Source organism: Pongo pygmaeus, chromosome 23, assembly GCF_028885625.2.
Source record: "Pongo pygmaeus isolate AG05252 chromosome 23, NHGRI_mPonPyg2-v2.0_pri, whole genome shotgun sequence".
Lineage (NCBI taxonomy): Eukaryota > Metazoa > Chordata > Mammalia > Primates > Hominidae > Pongo > Pongo pygmaeus.
Window position 1 is genome coordinate 54,027,564 of NC_085931.1, and position 22,720 is coordinate 54,050,283.

Here is a 22,720-nt window from a genome sequence, read left to right on the forward strand (position 1 = left end):
CTCTACAAAAAAAACACAAAAAATTAGCCGGGCATCGTGGCACGCGTCTGTAATCCCAGCTACTCAGGAGGCTGAGGTAGGAGAATCACTTGAACCTGGGAGGCAGAGGTTGCAGTGGGCAGAGATTGCGCCATTGCACTCCAGCTTGGGTGATAGAGCGAGAATCCATCTCAAAATAATAATAATAATAATAATAATAATAATAATAATAAATAAAATAAAATAATTTTTTAAAAAAGTGTTTATCTGGGCCAGGCATGGTGGCTCACGCCTGTAATCCCAGCACTTTGGGAGACTGAGGCAGGTGGATCACGAGGTCAGGAGATCGAGACCACCCTGGCTAACACAGTGAAACCCTGTCTCTAATAAAAATACAAAAAATTAGCCGGGTGTGGTGGTGGGCGCCTGTAGTCCCAGCTACCCGGGAGGCTGAGGCAGGAGAATGACATGAACCCGGGAGGTGGAGCTTGCAATGAGCCGAGATCGCGCCACTGCACTCCAGCCTGGGCGACAGAGCGAGACTCCGCCTCAAAAAAAAAAATTGTTTATCTGACCACATCACTCCCATTTAATAACCTCCATGACTCCCCAGGGTACTTAAACACACAGACCCTTGGCCCTCACCTGCTTCTCCAGGTCCACCTCACACCACCTCCTCCTTTACCCTCTGTTCTGCCATGCTGGGCTTCTCCGCCCACTCTCAATCCTGCCACAGGCCTCGCACACACTGGGCCCCTCTGCCTGCAGCATGCTGCCCTCACTGTCTGCCTGGCTAAGCCGCCTCCCGCTCTTCTGCCAGCATAAATGAATGTTGCTTGCTCCACAAAGCCTCCCTGACCCTCCAAACCAGGTGCTGGACCCCTCGGCACCCCCGGAGCTCTGTATCGAGCACCTGCTGTCCCTGCTGGGGGCCAGGGAGCTGGCTTGCTTTCTTCTTCACTGCTATGTGCCCAGGGCCCAGCTCCATGCCTGGCACGTGAGGGATGCTCAGTTCAGACGGAGAAACTGGCTGCAGTCCCAGGCCTGTCAGCGCCACTGTGGGACTCAGAGCTATCATAGTTACAGGAGGACTCTGGACCTCGGTTTGCTCTGAAAAGTCTGGTTTTCAAACTGCTCAGGCAGCCCAAGATTCAAGGCTCCCACCCCAGCTCAGACCAGGAAGGCTACAGGAGGCTGCCTCCCCACTCTGGTGACCCCCACACCACAGGCATCTGGCCTGTACAATTCACAGATTGTACTTAAGACGATCTTCTGGCCGGGCGCGGTGGCTCACGCCTGTAATCCCAGCACTTTGAGAGGCCGAGGCAGGCGGATCACTTGAGCCCAAGAGTTTGAGACCAGCCTGGGCAACATGGCAAAACCCCATCTCTACAAAAAAATACAAAAATTAGCTGGGCGTGGTGGCATGCGCCAATAGTCCCAGCTACTTGGGAGGCTGAGGCAGGAGGATCACTTGAATCCGGGAGGTCAAGCTGCTGTGAGCCAGGATGAGGCCACTGCACTCCAACCTGGGGGACAGAGTGAGACCCTGTCTTTAAAAAAAAAAAAAAGCACTCAACAGACATTCACTATTATCATCATCATCCCCACTTCACCAATGAGGAAGCTGAGGCTCAATAGTTAAGAGCCTGTGTAAGAACCAGACTCAGCTAGATGCAGTGGCTCACATCTACAATCCCAGCACTTTGGGAGGCTGAGGCGGGCGGATCACCTGAGGTCAGGAGTTCAAGACCAGCCTGGCCAACATGGCAAAACCCCGTCTCTGCTAAAAATACAAAAATTAGCTGGGCGTGGTGGCGCATGCCTGTAATCCCAGCTACTCAGGAGGCTGAGGCAGGAGAATCGCTTGAACCCGAGAGGTGGAGGTCATAGTGAGCCAAGATCGCACCATTGTACTCTAGCCTGGGTGACACAGCAAGACTCTGTCAGAAAAGAAGAGAAGAGAAGGGAAGGGAGGGGAGGGGAGGGGAGACGAAGGGAGGGGAGGGGAGAGGAGGGGAGAGAAGGAACCAGACTTAAGGGAGTCCTGGTGCCCTGGTTCAAAGCCAGGGTGATACTACGCTAAAGTGCCGCCTCTCTCCACACAGCCCATCACTTCCCTCTGTGAACCTGGCCTTTGGCAGGATGATGACAACACCCAGGTCACAGGGTCAACGAGCAATAAACAGAATCGCTCTCTGGAAGCTACAAGATGCTGTATAAAGGACTGCTGTTAGGTGATCCGTCACGGTGCACGTGGAACCTCAGCAGTCACACCAAGATGACAGTAAAAGCACAGGAGCTGCACCCCAGAGCATGAGCCCATCCTACACCCCTCACACCCACAGACACGGGGACCATGGGAGCTGCACCCCAGAGCGTGAGCCCATCCCACACCCCTTACACCCACAGACACGGGGGCCACAGGAGCTGCACCCCAGAGCGTGAACCAATGCCACACCCCTCACACCCACAGACACAGGGACCACAGGAGCCGCACCCCAGAGTGTGAGCCAATTCCACACCCCTCACACCCGCAGACACGGGGGCCACGGGAGCCACACCCCAGAGCGTGAGCCGATTCCACACCCCTCACACCCGCAGACACGGGGGCCACGGGAGCCACATCCCAGAGCGTGAGCCGATTCCACACCCCTCACACCCGCAGACACGGGGGCCACGGGAGCCGCACCCCAGAGCGTGAGCCCATCCCACACCCCTCACACCCGCAGACACGGGGGCCACGGGAGCTGCATCCCAGTGCGTGAGCCCATCCCACACCCCTCACACCCGCAGACACGGGGGCCACGGGAGCTGCATCCCAGAGCGTGAGCCCATCCCACACCCCTCACACCCGCAGACACGGGGGCCACGGGAGCTGCATCCCAGAGCGTGAGCCCATCCCACACCCCTCACACCCGCAGACACAGGGGCCACACCAATGGCTCAGGGGACTTTTCATTTTCACTATGTGATTTCAGCCTCCACAGCTGTGATTTCCTGATGAATCCTGCTTGCGGCCTGGGGACCCCCCTCAACCACCGCCGTCCAGGCTGCATGGTTCACACGTTGTACTTAAAGCAAGCATCTTAGTGGGTGACCTCACAGCAGCCACTGACATCTACCTGGAGGTGACAGAAGAGTAGTGACTGGAGACCAGGCAGGCTGTGCGTGATTCTCACACAGTGCTTCCCCAGGCCTCAACGCTTCCAGGTGTGAGACCCCAAACCCACCGAGGCAGACGGGCCAAACATCCTCATCCACATTTCACTAAGCAAGTGGGGCAGGTGCTTTAGCCAGACCATCAGGTGTCCCTCCCAGGCCCCGCGCCCTCTCTCCCACCGTGTGGACAAATGGTCCCTAAGGGGCCGTCTCAGGCTGTACCTACCATAGGCACTGACGGAGCAACACTGGCAACACCCACGCTCACCTCATGTCTCCCTGACGTCACTGACGCCGGCCCCTCCTTCTTCCCTAAAAGTTAACACACAGATGAAATGTACATCATACACATTAAGAAGACACTCTTTAACCATTTTTTGTTTTTTTTTTTTTGAGACAGGTTCTCACTCTGCTCACCCAGGCTGAAGTGTAGTGGTATGACCTCGGGTCACTGCAATCTCCGCCTCCCGGGTTCAAGTGATTCTCCTACCTGAGCCTCCTGAGTATCTGCGACTACAGGCAAGTGCCACCACACCCGGCTAATTTTTGTATTTTTTGTAGAGACAGGGTTTCCCCATGTTGGCCAGGCTGGTCTCAAACTCCCAGGCTCTAGCGATCTGCCCGCCTCAGCCTCCCAAAGTGCTGGATTTATAGGCGTGAGCCACCGCGCCTGGCCTCTTTAACCATTTTAAGAATACTACGACAAAACCATAACTAGCCAGAATATTCAGTGGCTGGCATTTTGTTTAACAAATGTACACCAAAAGATGCTCTTAAGGTCTTCCCATTACAGTAAGAATTTCTGAACTGTATTACTTACTGGCTCCAGCTGGCCTTCTCAAGCTGCCACACCACCCTTCATGGCACACACCCCTCACTCCAGCTGAGCTCCGCCCCTTCCCACACCTGCCCGACCTTTTTCTCCAGCCTGCAAGCCTGTGTACACCCTGTGCCCCACCTGGAACGGCCCCTCTGCACTGCCTCTTCTCCAACTCCTACCAATCATGCAAGGTACAGTTCAAAGGCCACTCCCTCCACAGACAGCCATTCTCAGCCTTAGCTGGATGGAGCTAAGCTGCCCTCCCCAGACCCTCTGTCTCCTCTCCTGCCATCCTTGTTGGCACTCAGAATTGCCTACTTTGCATTTCAGCCCTTTAAGTACATTCCTTCTATAAACACAGGAGGGTGGGACTCTGAGTCACCTGTTCCCACTCCTGCATGACTTTTTTTTTTTTTTTTAGACAAAGTCTTGCTCTGTTGCCCAGGCTAGAGTGCAATGGCACATCTTGACTCACTGCCTCCTGGGTTCAAGCAATTCTTTTTTTTTTTTTTTTTTTTTGAGACAGTCTCACTCTGTCACCCAGGCTGGAGCGACCTTGGCTCACTGCAACCTCCGCCTCCTGGGCTCAAGCGATTCTTCTGCCTCAGCCTCCCAAGTAGCTGGGATTACAGGCGCCCATCACCATGCCTGGCTAATTTTTGTATTTTTAGTAGAGATGGGGTTTCACCATGTTGGCCAGGCTGGTCTCAAACTCCCGACCTCAGGTGATCCATCTGCCTCGGCCTCTCAAAGTGCTGGGATGACAGGCGGGAGCCACTGCGCCCGGCTGCACAGAATCTTTCCAGGCTGTGGTGCAGGCACGTGCATCAAAGCCCACCGTCCATCCTGCCTGACCTGAACATCTCTAGCACAAGCCCAGGCACAGGCAAGGCCCACGGTAAATATTCAGTGCGTAAGGGAGGGAGTGGGTAAACCCTCCAGGTGAGTCCCTTGAACCTGACTCTGCTTTTGACAGTCGCTCCCATAGAGATGTGTTGTTATGGGTTAAGCTGTGTCCCCACAAACTTATGGGGAAGTCCTAACTTGTCTGAAACAAGTACATGCAGCAGAAAGAGCTTTGCTCCAAAGCTCCCCACACACCCCTTCCATTTTTTTATTTATTTTATTTTATTTTTCTATTTTTTTGAGACAGAGTCTCGCTCAGTCGCCCAGGCTGGAGTGCAGTGGCGCGATCTCAGCTCACTGCAACCTCCGCCTCCTGGGTTCAAGCATTCTCTGCCTCAGCCTCCCAAGTAGCTAGGACTACAGGCGCCTGCCACCACACCCAGCTAATTTTTGTATTTTTAGTAGAGATAGGGGTTTCACCATGTTAGCCAGGTTGGTCTTGAACTCCTGACCTCATGATCCACCCGCTTCGGCCTCCCAAAGTGCTGGGATTATAGGTGTGAGCCACCACACCTGGCCTATTTTTTTTTTTTTTTTTTTTGTGAGTCAGAGTCTTGCTCTGTCACTCAGGCTGGAGCGCAATGGCACCATCTTGGCTCACTGCAATCTCCGCCTCCTGGGTTCAAGCGATTCTCCTGCCTCAGCCTCCCAAGTGGCTGGGATTACAGGCACATGCCTCCGCGCCTGGCTAGTTTTTCTACTTTTAGTAGAGATGGGATTTCACCATGTTTACCAGGCTAGTCTCAAACTCCTGACCTCAAGTGATCCATCCCCTTCTGCCTCCCAAAGTGCTGGGATTACAGGTGTGAGCCACCGCACCTGGACCCCTTCCATTTTTTTTTTTAAACAACACAGATAATTGATTACGTCACATTAATAATATCTACAAAGGCTCCAGAGCTGGTAATTTCTGGGCTTGATATCATCACCAATAGCTTGAGTTCTTCCCATTTTCCATTTTGCCATCCTCAGAAAATTGGCTCTGTCCTCAGTCAAGCCCAGTCAAGACAGCTACATTTCTAGGAGAGGAAAAGCCTGTTTCTTTTTCAGGGTTTCTTTTTATGTGAGAAAATCTTTTGGAAAAAAAAAAAAAAAAAAGCCAGACAGGGCGTGGGGTGTAGTGGCTCACGCCTGTAATCCTAGCACTCTGGAAGGCTGAGGTGGGTGGATCACCTAAGGTCAGGAGTTCGAGACCAGCCTGACCAACATGGTGAAATACCGTCTCTACTAAAAATACAAAAATTAGCCGGGCATGGTGGCGTGCGCCTGCGATCCCAGCTATTCGGGAGGCTGAGGCAGGAGAATTGCTTGAACCCAGGAGGCGGAGTTTGCAGTGGACTGAGATTGTACCACTGCACTCCAGCCTGGGCAACAGGATGGGACTCGTATCAAAAATAATAAAAAATAGGCTGTGCGCGGTGGCTCATGCCTGTAATCCCAGCACTTTGGGAAGCCAAGGTGGGTGGATCACCTGAGGTCAGGAATTCGAGACCAGCCTGGCCAACACGGCGAAACCCCGTCACTACTAAAAATACAAAAATTAGCTGGGCATGGTGGCGGGCGCCTGTAATCCCAGCTACTTGGGAGGCTAAGGCAGGAGAATCGCTTCAACCCGGGAGGCAGAAGTTGCAATGAGCCGAGATCGTGCCATTGCACTCCAGCCTGGGTGACAAGAACAAAACTCCGTCTCAAAAATAATAATAATAATAAATAAAGACCAACAATACTCCTTTTTAAAAATACATATATAGGTTGGGCGCAGCGGCTCATGCCTGTAATCCTAGCACTCTGAGGCTGAGGTGGGTGGATCACGAGGTCAGGAGATCGAGACCATCCTGACTAACATGGTGAAAACTCTTCTCTACTAAAAAAATACAAAAAATTAGCTGGGCATGGTGGCGGGCGCCTGTAGTCCCAGCTACTCAGAAGGCTGAGGCAGGAGAATGGCATGAACCTGGGAGGCGGAGCTTGCAGTGAGCCAAGATTGCACCACTGCAGTCCAGCCTGGGCGACAGAGCGAGACTCCGTCTCAAACCAACAAACAAACAAACAAACAAAAAACATATATAGCTCTCTCACTGGCCAAAATTTTATCACCCACCAATTCCTAAAACAAACATAGGCTGGTCAAGTGTCGTGGCTTACACCTGTAATCCCAGCACTTTGGAAGGCCGAGATGGACGGATCACCTGAGGTCACGAATTCAAGGCCAGTCGGACCAACAGAAACCCCGTCTCTACTAAAAATACAAAATTAGCTGGGCATGGTGACGCATGCCTGTAATCCCAGCTACTCGGGAGGCTGAGGCATGAGAACTGCTTGAACCCAGGAGGCGGAGACAGCAGTGAGCCAAGACTGCACCATTGCACTGCAGCCTGGGCAACAAGAACAAACTCCATCTCAAAAACAACCACCATAACAACAACAACAACAAAAACCCACTGGCAAGGGAATGAGCGTATCAAACTGGCTCAGGCTAATTTGGATTTATTCCTGAGTTGGGGATATGATCACCTTCCCTGAGCAAAATTCTTGATTTAATTAATCAAGAAAAAAAAATGAAAAAAGGATATGTGTCAGCTACAAGTGTCTTGACAGATCAACTGAGCCAACTGAGATTTAACAAGTTGTGACTCTCAAAGCAGTTTGGTTAATTTCCTTGACATTATTTACTAATGCTTACCAAATTGCTACTTTGTGTCATACTTTATACTAACCATTTTACCTAACAATATCATGGCATTAAAATAAACTAAATCCTTATTCTCGTCAAAAGGGATACCAAGGAAGATAGAAACAGAGTTCCTGTCTTCTGAAAAAACTCTAAACATATATTTTTTTCTTTTTTGAGATGCAGTCTAGCTCTGCTGCCCAGGCTGGAGTGCAGTGGCTCAATCTCAGCTCACTGCAACCTCCGCCTCCCAGGTTCAAGCGATTCTCCTGCCTCAGCCTCCTGAGTAGCTGGGATTACAGGCACCCAACACAATGCCCAGCTAATTTTGTATTTTTAGTAGAGGTGGGGTTTCACCATGTTGTCCAGGCTGGTCTTGAACTCCTAACCTCGGGTGATCCGTCCACCTCAGCCTGCCAAAGTGTTGGGATTACAGGTGGCTCAGAGCCACTGTGCCCAGCTGACATCTTTTTCTTTCTTTCTTTCTTTGCAGGCTCCCCACCTGCTTTTTCTAGGTTTCTTTTTTTTTTTTTCAGATGTAGTCTCGCTCAGTCGCCCAGGCTGGAGTGCAGTGGCGCGATCTCGGCTCACTGCAAGCTCCGCCTCCCAGGCTCATGCCATTCTCCTGCCTCAGCCTCCTGAGTAGCCGGGACTACAGGCGCCCGCCACCACGCCTGGCTAATTTTTTGTATTTTTAGTAGAGATGGGGTTTCACCGTGTTAGCCAGGACGGTCTCGATCTCCTGACCTTGTGATCTGCCTGCCTCGGCCTCCCAAAGTGTTGTGATTACAGGCGTGAGCCACCGCGCCCAGCCTTTTTTCTAGGTTTCAACCACAAGCTTCCGATCTCTTATCATCAGGTGGTTAGGTTGGAGTAATTCTAGCCCTGGGCACTGGAGCCCAACCATGCCTGCACAGAATAAGGAATGACAAATGTATATCATCATTAAGAACAAAAGCTACCACCTTTTTTTTTTTTTTTGAGATGGCATCTCGCTCTGTCGCCCAGGCTGGAGTGCAGTGGCGCGATCTCAGCTCACTGCAACCTCCACCTTCCAGGTTCAAGCGATTCTCCTGCCTCAGCCTCCCGAGTAGCTGGGACTACAGGCGCATGCCACCATGCCTGGCTAATTTTTTGTATTTTCAATAGAGACGAGGTTTCACTGTGTCAGCCAGGATGGTCTCCATCTCCTGACCTCGTGATCCGCCTGCCTCGGCCTCCCAAAGTGCTGGGATTACAGGTGTGAGCCACCGCGCCCGGCAAAACTACCACTTATTAAGCTCTAGCATGTGTCAGGTACTGGGTGGGGTAGTTTATGAATATTCTTCTCCACTGTGTATATTATCGTCTCATGTGATGCCCAAAGGCAGATGATATGATTTGTCTGTATCCCAATCTCACCTTGAGTTGTAATAATCCCCACGAGTCAAGGGCAGGGCAAGGTGGAGATACACGAATCATGGGAGTGGTTCCCCTGTACTGTTCTCATGGTAGTGAATAAATCTTGTGAGATCTGATGGTTTTATAAATGCAGGTTCCCCTGCACAAGCTCTCTTGCCTGCCACCATGTATAACGTGCCTTTGCTCTTCCTTCACCTTCCGCCATGATTGTGACTGTGAGTCAATTAAAACTCTTCCTTTTATAAATTACCCAGTTTTGGGTATGTCTTTATTAGCAGCATGAGAACAGACTAATACAGCAGGAATTCTCCCCATTTTACAGATGAGGGAAATGGGGGCCAGAGAATAAAAAGAAGAGGAGAGAGTGCAGCCTGTGGACAGCCTACACACTTCCCTCCCACAGCAGATGGCAACTGTTATTTCGAATGTGCCTCCCACATCAGAGAGCAACCTCCTGTGGGGCAGCAGAGTGGGCTGGCTCAGGAGTGGGCTGACTCGTGTCTGTTCTCATGTCGGGCATGCAGCCAGCCAGGCCTGGTGTGGGGCTCCAAAATCATGTGTAGACAAGTGATCCACCGGACCACGCCCCACAGTGCGGAAGAATGGGTGATTCCTTCCCAACCCTAAGCAATACTAAGCCGTTTTCCTTAGAAAAGTAAATAAATACCTGATATCAGATTGTTTTATTGTTGCTTCCTCCTAAAACAGAAAACAGAAATGGGGTTAAGGGTACTGAGTAACGTGTTATTATCTCTCCTGGTTCACGTGAATTGATGCATCTGAATTTTATGCCACTTTCTAAACTGAGCATCATAAAAGCCTAACCAGGAAAAACAGAGAGTGACATATTGACCTTTTATGTTGAATGCAGCTCAAAATTGGAGTTGGGGCTGTCACCACCTGAGGTGTATCAACCACAGAAAGCCATCCTGAAACCAGAGAGCTGCTGGTTATTTTCAGAAGACAACCTGGGGTCTCGCTCCTGGGGCAACTGGGTAGGATCATAATGAGCTCGAAGAGAAGGTTTCCCACGAACACCCTGGATATCAGGGCCATTGGTGTTCTAACTTCTCATCCATCCACACAGCCCTGACAGCCATTCAGTGCTAGGCCTGTAACAGACATTAAACTGAGAGCCCAGATGGGGGCAAGGAGCGCAGGAGACACATTTAACAAGCTGCAAGGCCTGCCTGCAGCAAAGAGCTTCAACAACACATCACAGTTCAACTGTAGCCGGGGAAGGAAGGGATGGTTAATTTGATCCAGCAGCAAATCAGGTCAGCTCCACTCCAGAAGATTCCAAATCCATCCTCAACTCCCATAATGTCCCCTCTCTCCTGGGCAACTGCAGCAGGCCCCACTCTGTCCCCTGCTACTCTCCTCACTCCACTACAACCCATTTCCCACCCAGCAGTGGACCAATGTGTGACACACACAACACTAACCATGTCACCCTGCTCACTACCCCACAGTAGCTTCATACTGCATTCAGAACGAAGCTAGTGGTCCTCCATGGCCTACCAGGCCAGCCCTGCAGATATGGACCATCACCTCTTAGGCCTTGTCTCTCACCAACCCTCTTTAGCCCCTGGCCTTCTTTCAGCTCCTGACACCCCACAGGCTGCATTTTGTCTTAAGCCTTTGCTCTTCCTCCAGATCTGTCCCTTCTCAAAAGTCAACTGCTCAGAGTGGCTTTCCCCAACCACTCAATCTCAATCCTCCTGAGTCCACCACATTGTCACTTTATTTTCTCCATGGCACTTGGGTTGTAAGCAATCATTTAGTCTAGTGCTACTCAAAGCATGGCCCATGGGTGAGCAGCACCTGGAGCTTGTTAGAAATACAGATTCTTTGGGAGGCCAAGGCAGGTGGATCACCTGAGGTCGGGAGTTTGAGACCAGCCTGGCTAACATGGTGAAACCCCGTCTCTACTAAAAATATAAAATTAGCTGCGCGTGGTGGTGCACATCTGTAATCCCAGCTACTCAGAAGGCTGATGCACGAGAATCACTTCAACCTGGGAGGTGGAGGTTGCAGTGAGCTGGCATCGCGCCACCGCACTCCAGCCTGGGCAACAGAGTGAGACTCCATCTCAAAAAAAAAAAAAAAAAAAAAGAAATACAGATTCTTAGCAGGGCACAGTGGCTCACGCCTGTAATCCCAACACTTTGGGAGGCCAAGGTGGGTGGATCACCTGAGGTCAGGAATTCAAGACCAGGCTGGCCAACATGGTGAAACCCTGTCTCTACTAAAAATACAAATATCAGCCGGGCGTGGTGGTGGGCGTCTGTAATCCTAGCTATCTGGGAGGCTGAGGTGGGAGGATTGCTTGAACCCGGGAGGCAGAGGTTGCAGTGAGCCAAGATCGCACCACTGCACACTCCAGCGCCTAGGTGACAGTGCGAGACGGTCTCAAAAAAAAAAAGAACAAGAATATGGCCAGGCACAGTGGCTCACGCTTGTAATCCCAGCACTTTGGGAGGCCGAGGTGGGCAGATCACCTAAGGTCAGGAGCTCGAGACCAGCCTGGCCAACATGGCGAAACCCTATCTCTACTAAAATTTAAAAAATTAGCCGGGCATGGTGGCGCGTGCCTGTAATCACAGCTACACGGGAGGCTGAGGCAGGAGAATTGCTTGAACCCGGGAGGCGGAGGTTGCAGTGAGCCGAGAGCGACCGCACTCCAGCCTGGGCAACAAAGTGAGACTCCGTCTAAAAATAAATAAACAAATAAATCAAGTAATAACAATGTCAATGACGACTTCGCGTTGAGCAGTGCATTCGTTCACGGCGGTATTGTCACTGTCCATCTCCACGCCCACACTGGGTGACAGTACCATGCTCCACAGTGACTGCTTACCAGTGTCTGTAATTTGAGGGCAGAGCAGGGCCCATCTTTTTTTTTGTTTGTTTTTGTTTTTGTTTTTTTGAGACAGAATCTCGCTCTGTCGCCCGGGCTGGAGTGCAGTGGCGCAATCTCGGCTCACTGCAAGCTCCGCCTCCCGGGTTCACGCCATTCTCTGCCTCAGCCTCCCGAGTAGCTGGGACTACAGGCGCCCACCACCACGCCCGGCTAATTTTTTTTTTTGTATTTTTAGTAGAGACGGGGTTTCACCGTGTTAGCCAGGGTGGTCTCGATCTCTTGACCTCGTGATCCTCCCGCTTCGGCCTCCCAAAGTGCTGGGATTACAGGCGTGAGCCACCGCGCCTGGCCGGGGCCCATCTTTTTGTACCGCCACAACCCGGCACCATAATGTGCTCATCAAACGTTTCCTGAGCAAAGAACCTGCTTTGCAAATGCCAAAAGGGCTAACAATGATAAGATACTTTCACTTCCAGAATTAATCTCCTCTAATGCCCCAGCTACTCTATGGAAAAGGATGACTACCCCAGCCTGCCCTCTTAGCTGATGGGGAATCAGAGAGGGGAAATGTCTTGGTCCAGTCACCTAGAGGGAAGACACAAGGTTCTTGTCTCCTGCCCTGAGTTCTCTCCACAGGTACACTGCGCCCTGCAAAAGATGCCAACAGAAACAACACAGATTGCAAACGAATGGGAAACGTGTAGGAACAATGAAAGTCTGGGATAACAAATAATAAATATAATGATGCAATTACAACAGTCGGACAGCACGAGGTAAGTCATAGGAACTCAGGGGAGGGAGAAAGGCACGGTGGTTAGCGCGGGCTTCCTGGAGGACGCGGATCCGGCAAGCAGCATCTCAACCGCATTTTCGCAGCCGCGTAGACACTGGCGCCCACACTCTCTCACCCATGCGCACTCGCCAGCCCGCGCGCAGCCACACCCTCGGTGCCCTGGAGGCGGCGGCCTGGGGGACAGGACCTCACCTGTGGGCTCACAGCGCCGAGGGACTCGGAGGAGCGCCCTGCAGGGATGCCTCGAGCCGCGCCCCCGCCCCGCCTCCAGCCCCTCTCCGGCGCTCGCAGGAGGACGCAGCCGGCTGCCAGGCACACCACGCCGCCCCGCCCCGCGCTGCACTCTACTTCCAGGGCGGCGCCCTGGCAACCCAGGACGCGACCGCCGGCGCTGCGACTACTTCCGGAGTCAGACTTGCCTGGGGCTCCTTTGGGCTCCCTACCTCGGGCGGCCGCTATGCCCAGGGCTTGGATCCTAGGAAATGCCAGGCCGTCCACCCTCTCGGGGCCCAGAAAGGAGACTGAGAAGGGTCTGGAGCACAGGATTAAGTCTAAAAAGAAACGTAGAGTGGTACGATGATTAGGTCCGAATCGTGGGTTCGGTGTTAATCCGCTGTTTAGCCTCTCCTACCCCTTCTACCTCTGCTTCCTTATCTGAAGAAATGGTGATGTTGCGCCACTGCACTCCAGCCTGGGCGATAGAGCTAGACTCCATCTCAAAATAATAATAATAAGAATAATAATAACATAAAAATAAAATACTTTTTTAAAAGTGTTTATCTGGGCCAGGCGCGGTGGTTCACACCTGTAATCCCAGCACTTTGGGAGACAGAGGCGGGTGGATCACGAGGTCAGGAAATCGAGACCATCCTGGCTAGGCTGAGGCAAGAGAATCGCTTGAACCCGGGAGGCAGAGGTTGCAGTGAGCCAAGATCGTGCCACTGCACTCCAGCCTGGGCGATAGAGCGAGACTCCATCTCAAAATAATAATAAGAAGAATAATAATAACATAAAAATAAAATACTTTTTTAAAAGTGTTTATCTGGGCCAGGCGCGGTGGTTCACACCTGTAATCCCAGCACTTTGGGAGACAGAGGCAGGTGGATCACGAGGTCAGGAGATCGAGACCATCCTGGCTAGGCTGAGGCAAGAGAATCGCTTGAACCCGGGAGGCAGAGGTTGCAGTGAGCCAAGATCGTGCCACTGCACTCCAGCCTGGGCGATAGAGCGAGACTCCATCTCAAAATAATAATAAGAAGAATAATAATAATAACATAAAAATAAAATACTTTTTTAAAAGTGTTTATCTGGGCCAGGTGCGGTGGTTCACACCTGTAATCCCAGCACTTTGGGAGACAGAGGCGGGTGGATCACGAGGTCAGGAGATCGAGACCATCCTGGCTAGGCTGAGGCAAGAGAATCGCTTGAGCCCGGGAGGCAGAGGTTGCAGTGAGCCAAGATCGTGCCACTGCACTCAAGCCTGGGCGACAGAACAAGACTCCGTCTCAAAAAAAAAAAAAAAAAAGTTTATTATTCTCGTTATAGACCTGTGTTACCTCGAATTTTCTATACAATTATTCATTTTTAATTTCATCAATTTAAAGAGTTATGCAAACTTGTGCAACTTGTAAGTGACAGAGTCTGGCTTGGAATCCAGGACACCTGACCATTCATGCTGCTGCCTCTCAGGAGGGGTGGTGGCGTGCTTTCTTAGTGATGATTGGAGCTTTGCTAACATCACTTCCTATAATCTCCCACACAACCGCCTCCCAGGCCCAGAGCACATTCAGCCCATCATCGTTTACTTTTGGCACCATCTAGTGGAACGAACACTAATCTGGAGTCCAAATTGCCAATTCATACCCTTCAGCTGCTGTCTGGTTGCGAGGCCTTGAGAAGTCCCAAGGCTTCTGACTACAGTGTTCTCACCTTAAACCCAGGAGATGAGTGAAAGCTTGCAAGATGTGGCTAGGGCCTGGCATAGTAAAGTGTTCAATAAACATTGTAGCCTTCCAGCATGTTGCCTCATGCCTGCAATCCCTGTACTTTGGGAGGCCAAGATGGGAGGATCGCTTGAGGTCAGGAGTTCCAGACTAGCCTGGCCAATATAGCAAGACCCCATTTCTAAAAAAAAAAAAAGGCCGGGCGCGGTGGCTCACGTCTGTAATCCCAGCACTTTGGAAGGCCGAGGCAGGCGGATCACGAGGTCAGGAGATCGAGACCATCCTGGCTAACATGGTGAAACTCCATCTCTACTAAAAATACAAAAAAATTAGCTGGGCGCTGTGGCGGGCGCCTGTAGTCCTAGCTACTTGGGAGGCTGAGGCAGGAGAAGGGCGTGAACCCGGGAGGCGGAGCTTGCAGTGAGCCGAGATAGTGCCACTGCAGTCCCGCCTGGGCAAAAGAGCGAGACTACGTCTCAAAAAAAAAAAAAAAAAAAAAAAAATCTTTTTAATCAGCCGGGTATGGGGGCGTACGCCAGCAGTCCTACTCAGCTACTCAGGAGACTGAGGTGGATCACTTGAGCCTAGGAGATTGAGGCTGCAATGAGCTATGATCCCGCCACTACACTCCAGCCTGGCCAACAGAAGAAGACCCTGTCTCTTAGAGAAAAAAAGTTAAAAAAAAAAAAAAAAGGAATTTTAAGGCAAGGCATGGTGCCTCACGCCTGTAATCCCAGCACTTTGGGAGGCCGAGGCGGGTGGATCACCTAAGGTCAGGAGTTCGAGACCAGCCTGGCCAACATGGTGAAACCCCGTCTTTACTAAAAATACAAAAATTTGCCGGGCATGGTGGTGCGCACTTGTAATCCCAGCTATTTGGGAGGCTGAGGCAGGAGAATTGTTTGAACCTGGGAGACAGAGATTACAGTGAGCCGAGATTGCACTATTGTACTCCAGCCTGGGCAACAGGGCGAGACTCCGTCTTAAAAAAAAAAAAAAAAACTTTAAGATGGCAACAGCAGCATTAAACTAACTACAGGGCTTGTCTGAGCACCGGGTCCTATGGGTCTGTACAGGTCACAGGCCCATGAGGCTGGCCCTACCCTAAGAAGCTGGCCACAACTCCCTTCAATGAATCCCCACAAGAACTCTGCTGAGTTAATGGTGTTATCACCACTTTTTAAAAAATAGTGGTAAATTGGCCGGGCGCAGTGGCTCACGCCTGTAATCTCAGCACTTTGGGAGGCCGAGGTGGGCGGATCATGAGGTCAAGAGATCGAGACCATTCTGGCCAACATGGTGAAAACCCATCTCTATTAAAAATACAAAAATTAGCCGGGCATGGTGGCACACGCCTGTAGTCCCAGCTACTCAGGGAGCTGAGGCAGGAGAATCGCTTGAACCTGGGAGGCAGAGGTTGCAGTGAGCCGAGATCACACCACTGCACTCCAGCCTAGCGACAGAGCGAGACTCCGTCTAAAAAAAAAAAAAAAGAAAAATTGGTAAAATACATATAACATAAAACGTAACCATCTTAGCCATTTTTCAATGTACAGTTCAGTGATGTTAAATATATTCACATTGTTGTGCAACCAATCTCCAAGACTTTATCATCTTGCAAAACTAAAACTCTTTACCCATTGAACACAATTCCCCATCCTTCCTTCCCCAACCCCTGGTTAAGACTTTCTGTCTTAATGAATTAGACTCCCTAAGTACCTCATCTAAGTGGAATCTGGGCCGGACCGGGCACAGTGGCTCACGCCTGTAATCCCAGCATTTTGGGAGCCTGAGGCAGGAGGATTGCCTGAGCCCAGGAGTTTGAGACCAGCCTGGGCAATATAGGGGGACCTCGTCTCTGCAAAAAAAAAAAAAAAAAAGAAGAAGAAAGAAAGAGGAGGAAGGAAGGGAGGGAGGGAGGGAAGAAAGTGTTCGCTGCTGCTCGCTGAGCTTCGCAGTGCCATCCAAGGATGACAAGAAGAAGGAAGACACCGGAAAGTCGCTAAGAAAGACAAAGATTCAGTGAACAAGTCTGGGGGCAGGGCCCAAAAGAAGAAGTGGTCCAAAGGCAAAGTCCGGGACAAGCTCAATAAGTGAGTCGTGTTTGACAAACCTACCTATGACAATCTCTGTAAGGAAGTTCCCAACCATAAACTTATAAGCCCTGCTGTGGTGTCTGACAAACTGAAGATTCGAGGCTTCCTGGCCAGGGCAGCCCTTCAGGAGAACCTTAGTAAAGGACTTAACAAACTGGTTTCAAAGCACAGAGCTCAAGTAATTTACATCAGAAATACCAAGGGTGGACATGTTATAGCTGCTGGTGACAATACATGAACAGGTCCAACCAACTGTACATTTGCAAAAATAAAACTTCATTAAATCAAAAAAAGAGGCCGGGCGCGGTGGCTCACGCCTATAATCCCAGCACTTTGGGAGGCCGAGGTGGGTGGATCACCTGAGCTCAGGAGTTCGAGACCAGCCTGGCCAGCATGGCGAAACCCCGTCTCTACTAAAAATACAAAACTTAGCAGGGCATGGTGGCACATACCTGTAGTCCCAGCCACTAGGTGGGCTGAGGCAGGAGGATCGCTTGAACCCAGGAGGCGGAGGTTGCAGTGAGCCAAGATCATGCCACTGCATTCCAGCCTGGGCGACAGAGGGAGATTCCATCTCCAAAAAAAAAAAAAAAAGAAAAAAGAAAGGAAGAAAGTAGAATCATACAGTATTTGTTATTTATTTATTTATTTATTTATTTATTTATTTTTAGAGAGGAGGTCTTGCTTTGTGGCCCATGCTGGGTGCAGTGGCAGGATCATAGCTCACTGTAACCTTGAGCTCTGGACCTCAAGTGATCCTCCTTCCTCAGCCTCTGGAGCAATTAGGACCACAGGCATGTGCCACCACACCCAGCTAATTTTTGTCTTTTTGTGACTGGCTTATTTCACGTAGCATAATGCCCTCAGGTTCATCCCTGTTGTAGTATGGATTTTTTTTTTTTTAAGGCTGAAAACATTTAATTTTATGTTTTTAAGGCATTTTAAAAAATCCAGGGCCCGGAGGAGGGGGGAGGGATAGCATTAGGAGATATACCTAATGTAAATGACGATTTAATGGGTGCAGCACACCAACATGGCACATGTATACATATGTAACAAACCTGCACGTTGTGCACATGTACCCTAAAACTTAAAGTATAATTTAAAAAAAAATATCCAGGGCCAGACCTGGTGGCTCATGCCTATAATCCCAGCTCTTTGGGAGGCCCAGGCAGGCAGATCACCTGAAGTCAGGAGTTCAAGACCAGCCTGGCCAACATGGCAAAACCCTGTCTCTACTAAAAATACAAAAATTAGCCAGGCGTGGTGGCGGGTGCCTATTATCCCAGCCACTCAGGAGGCTGAGGCAGGAGAATCACTTGAACCCTGGAGGCAGAGATTGCAGTGAGCCGAAATCATGCCACTGCACTCCAGCCTGGGGGATAGAGCAAGACCCTGCCTCAAAAAAAAAAAAAAAAAAAAATCCATTCATCAGTTTCTACCTTTTGGCTATTGTGATTAATGCTACTATGAACACGGGTGTATATCTGAGAGCCTGCTTTCAATTCTTTTTTTTTTTTTCTTAGTAATTGAGATGCGGTCTCACTATGTTGCCTAGGCCGTCTCCAATTCCTGGGCTCAAGTGATCCACCTGCCTTGGCCTTCCAAAGTGCTGGGATTACAGGCACAAACCACCACCCCAGGCTCCTTGCTTTCAGTTATCTGGGGTATGTACCCAGCGTGAGACTGCTGGATCATGTAGGAATTCTACATTGAACTTTCCGAGGACTCTCCATAAGGTTTTCCGCAGCAGCTGCACCATTTCACATTCCCACCAACCGTGCCAGAGTTCCAATTCCTCCACATCCTGGACAATACCTGTTATCTTCTATTTTTTGATAGCAGTTATTCTAACGTGTGTGACATCCTCCCTGCCTTGTAAATATGGGAACTGAAGCTTGAAGGTGGTGAGTAACTTGCCCAAGGCCAGGCAGCCATCACTACAGCAATCGTCATCGTCACTGGGCAGATGTCTCAAAACACATCAGCCCCACTCACACTGCCACCAGGAGGCCGGCTCGCCGCTGTCACAGTGCCAGCCAATAGCACAGGCAAGGACTTCGCCTTTGCTCCAGTCTGATGCTCCCTGAGGCCAACAGGAGCCCTCGGGCGTGCCCCATGCTACTGCAGCCCCCTGGCCGGCCAGCTGGCCCCGAACCTGCATAGACCTGGCCATGCTCCTCCCCATGCTGCCCCACCCTCAGCCTCCAGCAGCCTTGCCCCCTTCTCCCCCACTTCCCACCGCAGGCCCTGACTTCCCAGGGTCTCTGTCCCCTCATCCCTTCCCCTTGCAGCATGGAGGTGGGAAGGCTGCCTCTTCTCCAGGTGAAAGAACCAGGTGCTCTCAGGATCTCTCCTTATCCTCCTTGCCCATTTGCCTGAGCACCTAGAAGGATTAGGGAGAGGCTAGACAGCTGGGCCTCAGGCTCTGGCTTTGTCAGGCCCTTTTCTAGCCCCGAGGGGCTGAGGCCCAGAGGGCAGGCCTCCTGGCCTGGGGCCAAAGGGTGGAGTCCCTGGGGGCTCAGAGAACAATAAGAAAGCCAGCCAGGTGCGTGGCTCATGCCTGTAATCCCAGCACTGTGGGATGCTGAGACAGGTGGATTACTTGAGGCCAAGAGTTCGAGATCAGCCTGGCTAACATGACAAAACCCTGTCTCTACCAAAAATACAAAAAATTAGCCAGGTGTGGTGGCATGTGCCTGTAATCCCAGCTACTCTGGAGGCTGAAGCACGAGAATTGCTTGAACCTGGGAGGCGGAGGTTGCAGTGTGCCGAGATTGCACCATTGCACTCCAGCCTGGGCAACAGAGGGAGACTCAGTCTCAAAAAAAAAAAAAGAAAAGAAAAGAAAAGAATCTTCAATCCCCAGAGCTGGTGGGAGACGAGGGCTGCTCCTCACCTGTTATTCCTCCAAGAACTGCCCACAGGGTGGTTGTTTGTTTCCCTTGGGGGGCCTGGCTTTCCATTCCCTCCTTCTCTCCCCCTTCCCTTCTCATCCATTTCCACCCCTTTGCCCTCCTGCTGGGCAGCCAAGTCCCCCGTGCCCCAGTTCCCCAGTCCTGGGGACCCAAGTGTCCACCCAGGTAAAGCCAAGGAGGTGTCCGGTCAGGGAAGGGTAAAGGACAATAACAAAAGTACCGACTGGTACCCCGGAGAGCCTCCCCACAAGTGGACTTCGAGTGCTTAACCTCTGCTCGCTCCTGCTCTTTACAATGGAGTTAATAATAGAACCAGCTTCCCAGAGCAGCTGTGACAATCAGATGAGACCATGCGGGTGACCGTGCTCAGCATGCAGCCCGCACAGAGGGCAGCTCCTAGGAAGACTGTTCATGATCAATCAAGGGAGGCTGCTCAGAGAGGACCGCATGCCCAGAGTGTGAGAGTGTGTGTGAGTGAGTGTATGTGTGTTGTGTGTGAGTGTATGTGTGTTGTGTGTGTGAACGACTGTGTTATTGTGTGTGTGGTGTGTTTGTGTGAGTGTGTGTGTGTGGTGTGTGTGTAAGAACTGGGAAAGTTCTTCAAAGATTATAAAAAGTCACAATTTATTACTATAGGATTGCTATCCACTATATATATATATTCCAAATCAGCTGTCCTAGCTTGTTCTGGCATGCCTGGACAGAACTAGACAAGCCCCAGCCCATAGTGCATCCCATTCCTTATTTGGAGATGCTTCCTTAACTATCCTTGGGCAACTTCCTTTTCTTTCTTTGTTCTGTCCCCCTTACCCAATTAAAACGTTTTTTTGTTTTTGTTTTTGTTTTAGTTTTGAGATGGAGTCTCGCTCTGTCGCCCAGGCTGGAGTGCAGTGGCACAATCTTGGCTCACTGCAACCTCCGCCTCCCGGGTTCAGGCCATTCTCCTGCTTCAGCTTCCCGAGTAGCTGGGACTACAGGCGCCCGCCACCACGCCCAGCTAATTTTTTGTATTTTTAGTAGAGACGGGGTTTCACTGTGTTAGCCAGGATGGTCTCGATCTCCTGACCTCGTGATCCGCCCGCCTCTCCCTCCCAAAGTGCTGGGATTAGAGGCGTGAGCCACCGCACCTGGCCAAAACGTTTTAAACTAATAGCCAGTCGACTAAAGTGTAAAATGTGAGGTCCTATTCCAGCCAATGGAAACTGGACACGGCAGTAGGGTAGACGTGTTAGGTTACAAATAACTGTCTCCTTTGTTCAGTGTGCTCTCGTGGCTGAGCAGCTATTGAGGCTAGGCAGCTACTGAGTAGCACCCTTTCTGCAGAAAGAAAAGCTCACCTTGCTGAGAGATCATTTGTTCCTGCGTTAATTTTTTTTTTTTTGTGACACAAAAAACTTCATTCCCAACATGTGTGAATGATTGTGTGTGTATGTGTGTGTTCACCCCACCCACAGCAGGACCCGAGGTTGGTGGGGAGGGTTGGGACAAGGGGCTTGAAGCTGGAAGGGACTAGAGCTCCTCCCTGACCCCCTGCTAAGCAGCACCTAGCACAGACAGCAGGGGCCCCAGCTGAGGAAGATGGGGCTGATCTTCCCAGGAGCTGGGTCCTGCATGCTTTCCCACGGCCCAGTGAGACGCAGAAACCAATCCTTACTCCGTCTTCCTCCAAATTGCCTGGGGTTGGACCCCTGCAAGCCAGGAGGAGCCAGCGGCTTCCAGAGGGGATCTGAGCCCAGGTCTGGAGGCCTCTGTGTTTGGTGCTCTTTCTTTTGTATCAGCTGGATGGTGGAGGGGGAAGGCAGAGGTGTGTGGGTGAGGGGTTGTGGATAGTGGAGCCTGGGAGGTGGGGTGCAGGTAAGGGAGGCTCAGGGAGCCCAGGCAGCACAGAGCCCATCTTACGGGCCTGACCAGTCACTGGTCTGCTGCTCTCACCTGCCTGGAGAGGCTCTACTCTGTACCCCAGAGACCTACATGGGCCTGGCCTTGAAAGATGACCAGTAAGTCCTGTGAAGGATGGCGGGAAGAACTGCACCCTATAACGAGCGGGCAGCTAGGACCCTCAGACTGCTCTCAGCCCTGGGCCCTCCTGGGATGCAGCAAGACTGCCTCAGAAGAGATCTGAGCCGGGCGCGGTGTCTCACGCCTGTAATCCCAGCACTTTGGGAGGCCGAGGCAGGGAGATGACCTGAGGTTGGGAGGTCAAGACCAGCCGGACCAACATGGAGAAACTTCATCTCTACTAAAAATAGCTGGGTGTGGTGGCACATGCCTGTAGTCCCAGCTACTCGGGAGGCTGAGGCAGGAGAATCATTTGAACCCGGGAGGTGGAGGTTGAGGTGAACCGAGATTGTGCCATTGTACTCCAGCCTGGGCAACAAGAGCGAAACTCCGTCTCAATAAATAAATAAAAGAAGAAGAAGAAGAGAGCTGAACCTCTGATCCTCTTCACTGGACCTAACCTTGGCCCTCCAGGTCCCTGGGCCTTGGTTTCTCCATCAAGAAGAAGCCATGCACCCGGCCTTGCAATGCTGTTGAGGAGGCAGAATTGAAGACAGCAAACTGTGCCAGGAATGTGGGTCTTGACTTCAGTGAGCCCTCCTTGCTCCCTCCGTCAGGCGCACTGCACACCTCACCCCCAGACAGCGCCGGAGGCAGTACTCACAGCTGAGGGAGTCAGGGAAGGGCAATGGGGCAACAGGAAGGCAGGGTTGTGTTGGCGAGAGATGGTGGAAGAGTTCCTGCTGGGCCTATGTAGTCCCAACATTTTTGGAGGCTGAGGCGGGACGATTGCTTAAGCCCAGTAGTTGGAGGCTGCAATGAGCTATAATGGCACCACTGCTCTCCAGCCTGAGCCACAGAGCGAGACTCTTTCTCAAAAAAAAGAAAAAAAAAAGTTTCTGTCAATCAATTAAGCTCCCAGCCCCAACAGGAAAGGCAGGAAAATGAGAACTAAGGTCTGGTTTACATCAGGACGTCCACTTGACCCCACAGCAGTCCCTTTTAGGTTTTCCCTGTTTAGCACAGAAGGAACCTGAGGCTCATGGACATGCAGAGGCTGACCCAGGCCCAGAGCTTGTCTGGGGCCAACACAGCCCTGGCCCGGACCCTATAGAATATCTGCCTGGTCCAGCTGGGCACGGTGGCTTATGCCTGTAATCCCAGCACTTT

At 51.3% G+C, this 22,720-nt stretch overlaps 1 protein-coding gene and 1 pseudogene across 8 annotated transcripts in view; one reads left to right on the top strand and one right to left on the bottom strand.

Moving 5' to 3' along the window:
• TTLL1 (TTL family tubulin polyglutamylase complex subunit L1) overlaps nucleotides 1-12,937 on the bottom strand; it is a 49,983-nt gene extending 37,046 nt beyond the window's left edge. Inside the window, exons 1-4 of one of the 8 annotated variants that reach the window (XM_063662983.1) lie at nucleotides 12,788-12,929; nucleotides 12,388-12,450; nucleotides 10,817-11,030; nucleotides 9,607-9,638 (exon numbers count right to left, since the gene is read on the bottom strand). In XM_063662983.1, the coding sequence (XP_063519053.1) occupies nucleotides 9,607-9,638; nucleotides 10,817-10,852 (68 nt within the window). In that variant the 5' untranslated portion in view covers nucleotides 10,853-11,030; nucleotides 12,388-12,450; nucleotides 12,788-12,929. Of the gene's footprint in view, nucleotides 1-3,367; nucleotides 3,454-9,606; nucleotides 9,639-10,816; nucleotides 11,031-12,387; nucleotides 12,451-12,787 lie in introns of all 8 variants that reach the window. The other 7 variants (XM_063662984.1, XM_063662985.1, XM_054470009.2 and 4 more) reach the window with 7 other exon arrangements.
• A 2,663-nt stretch (nucleotides 12,938-15,600) lies between these two features.
• LOC129023169 (small ribosomal subunit protein eS25-like) lies at nucleotides 15,601-16,872 on the top strand (annotated as a pseudogene).
• Nucleotides 16,873-22,720: the final 5,848 nt, after the last annotated feature.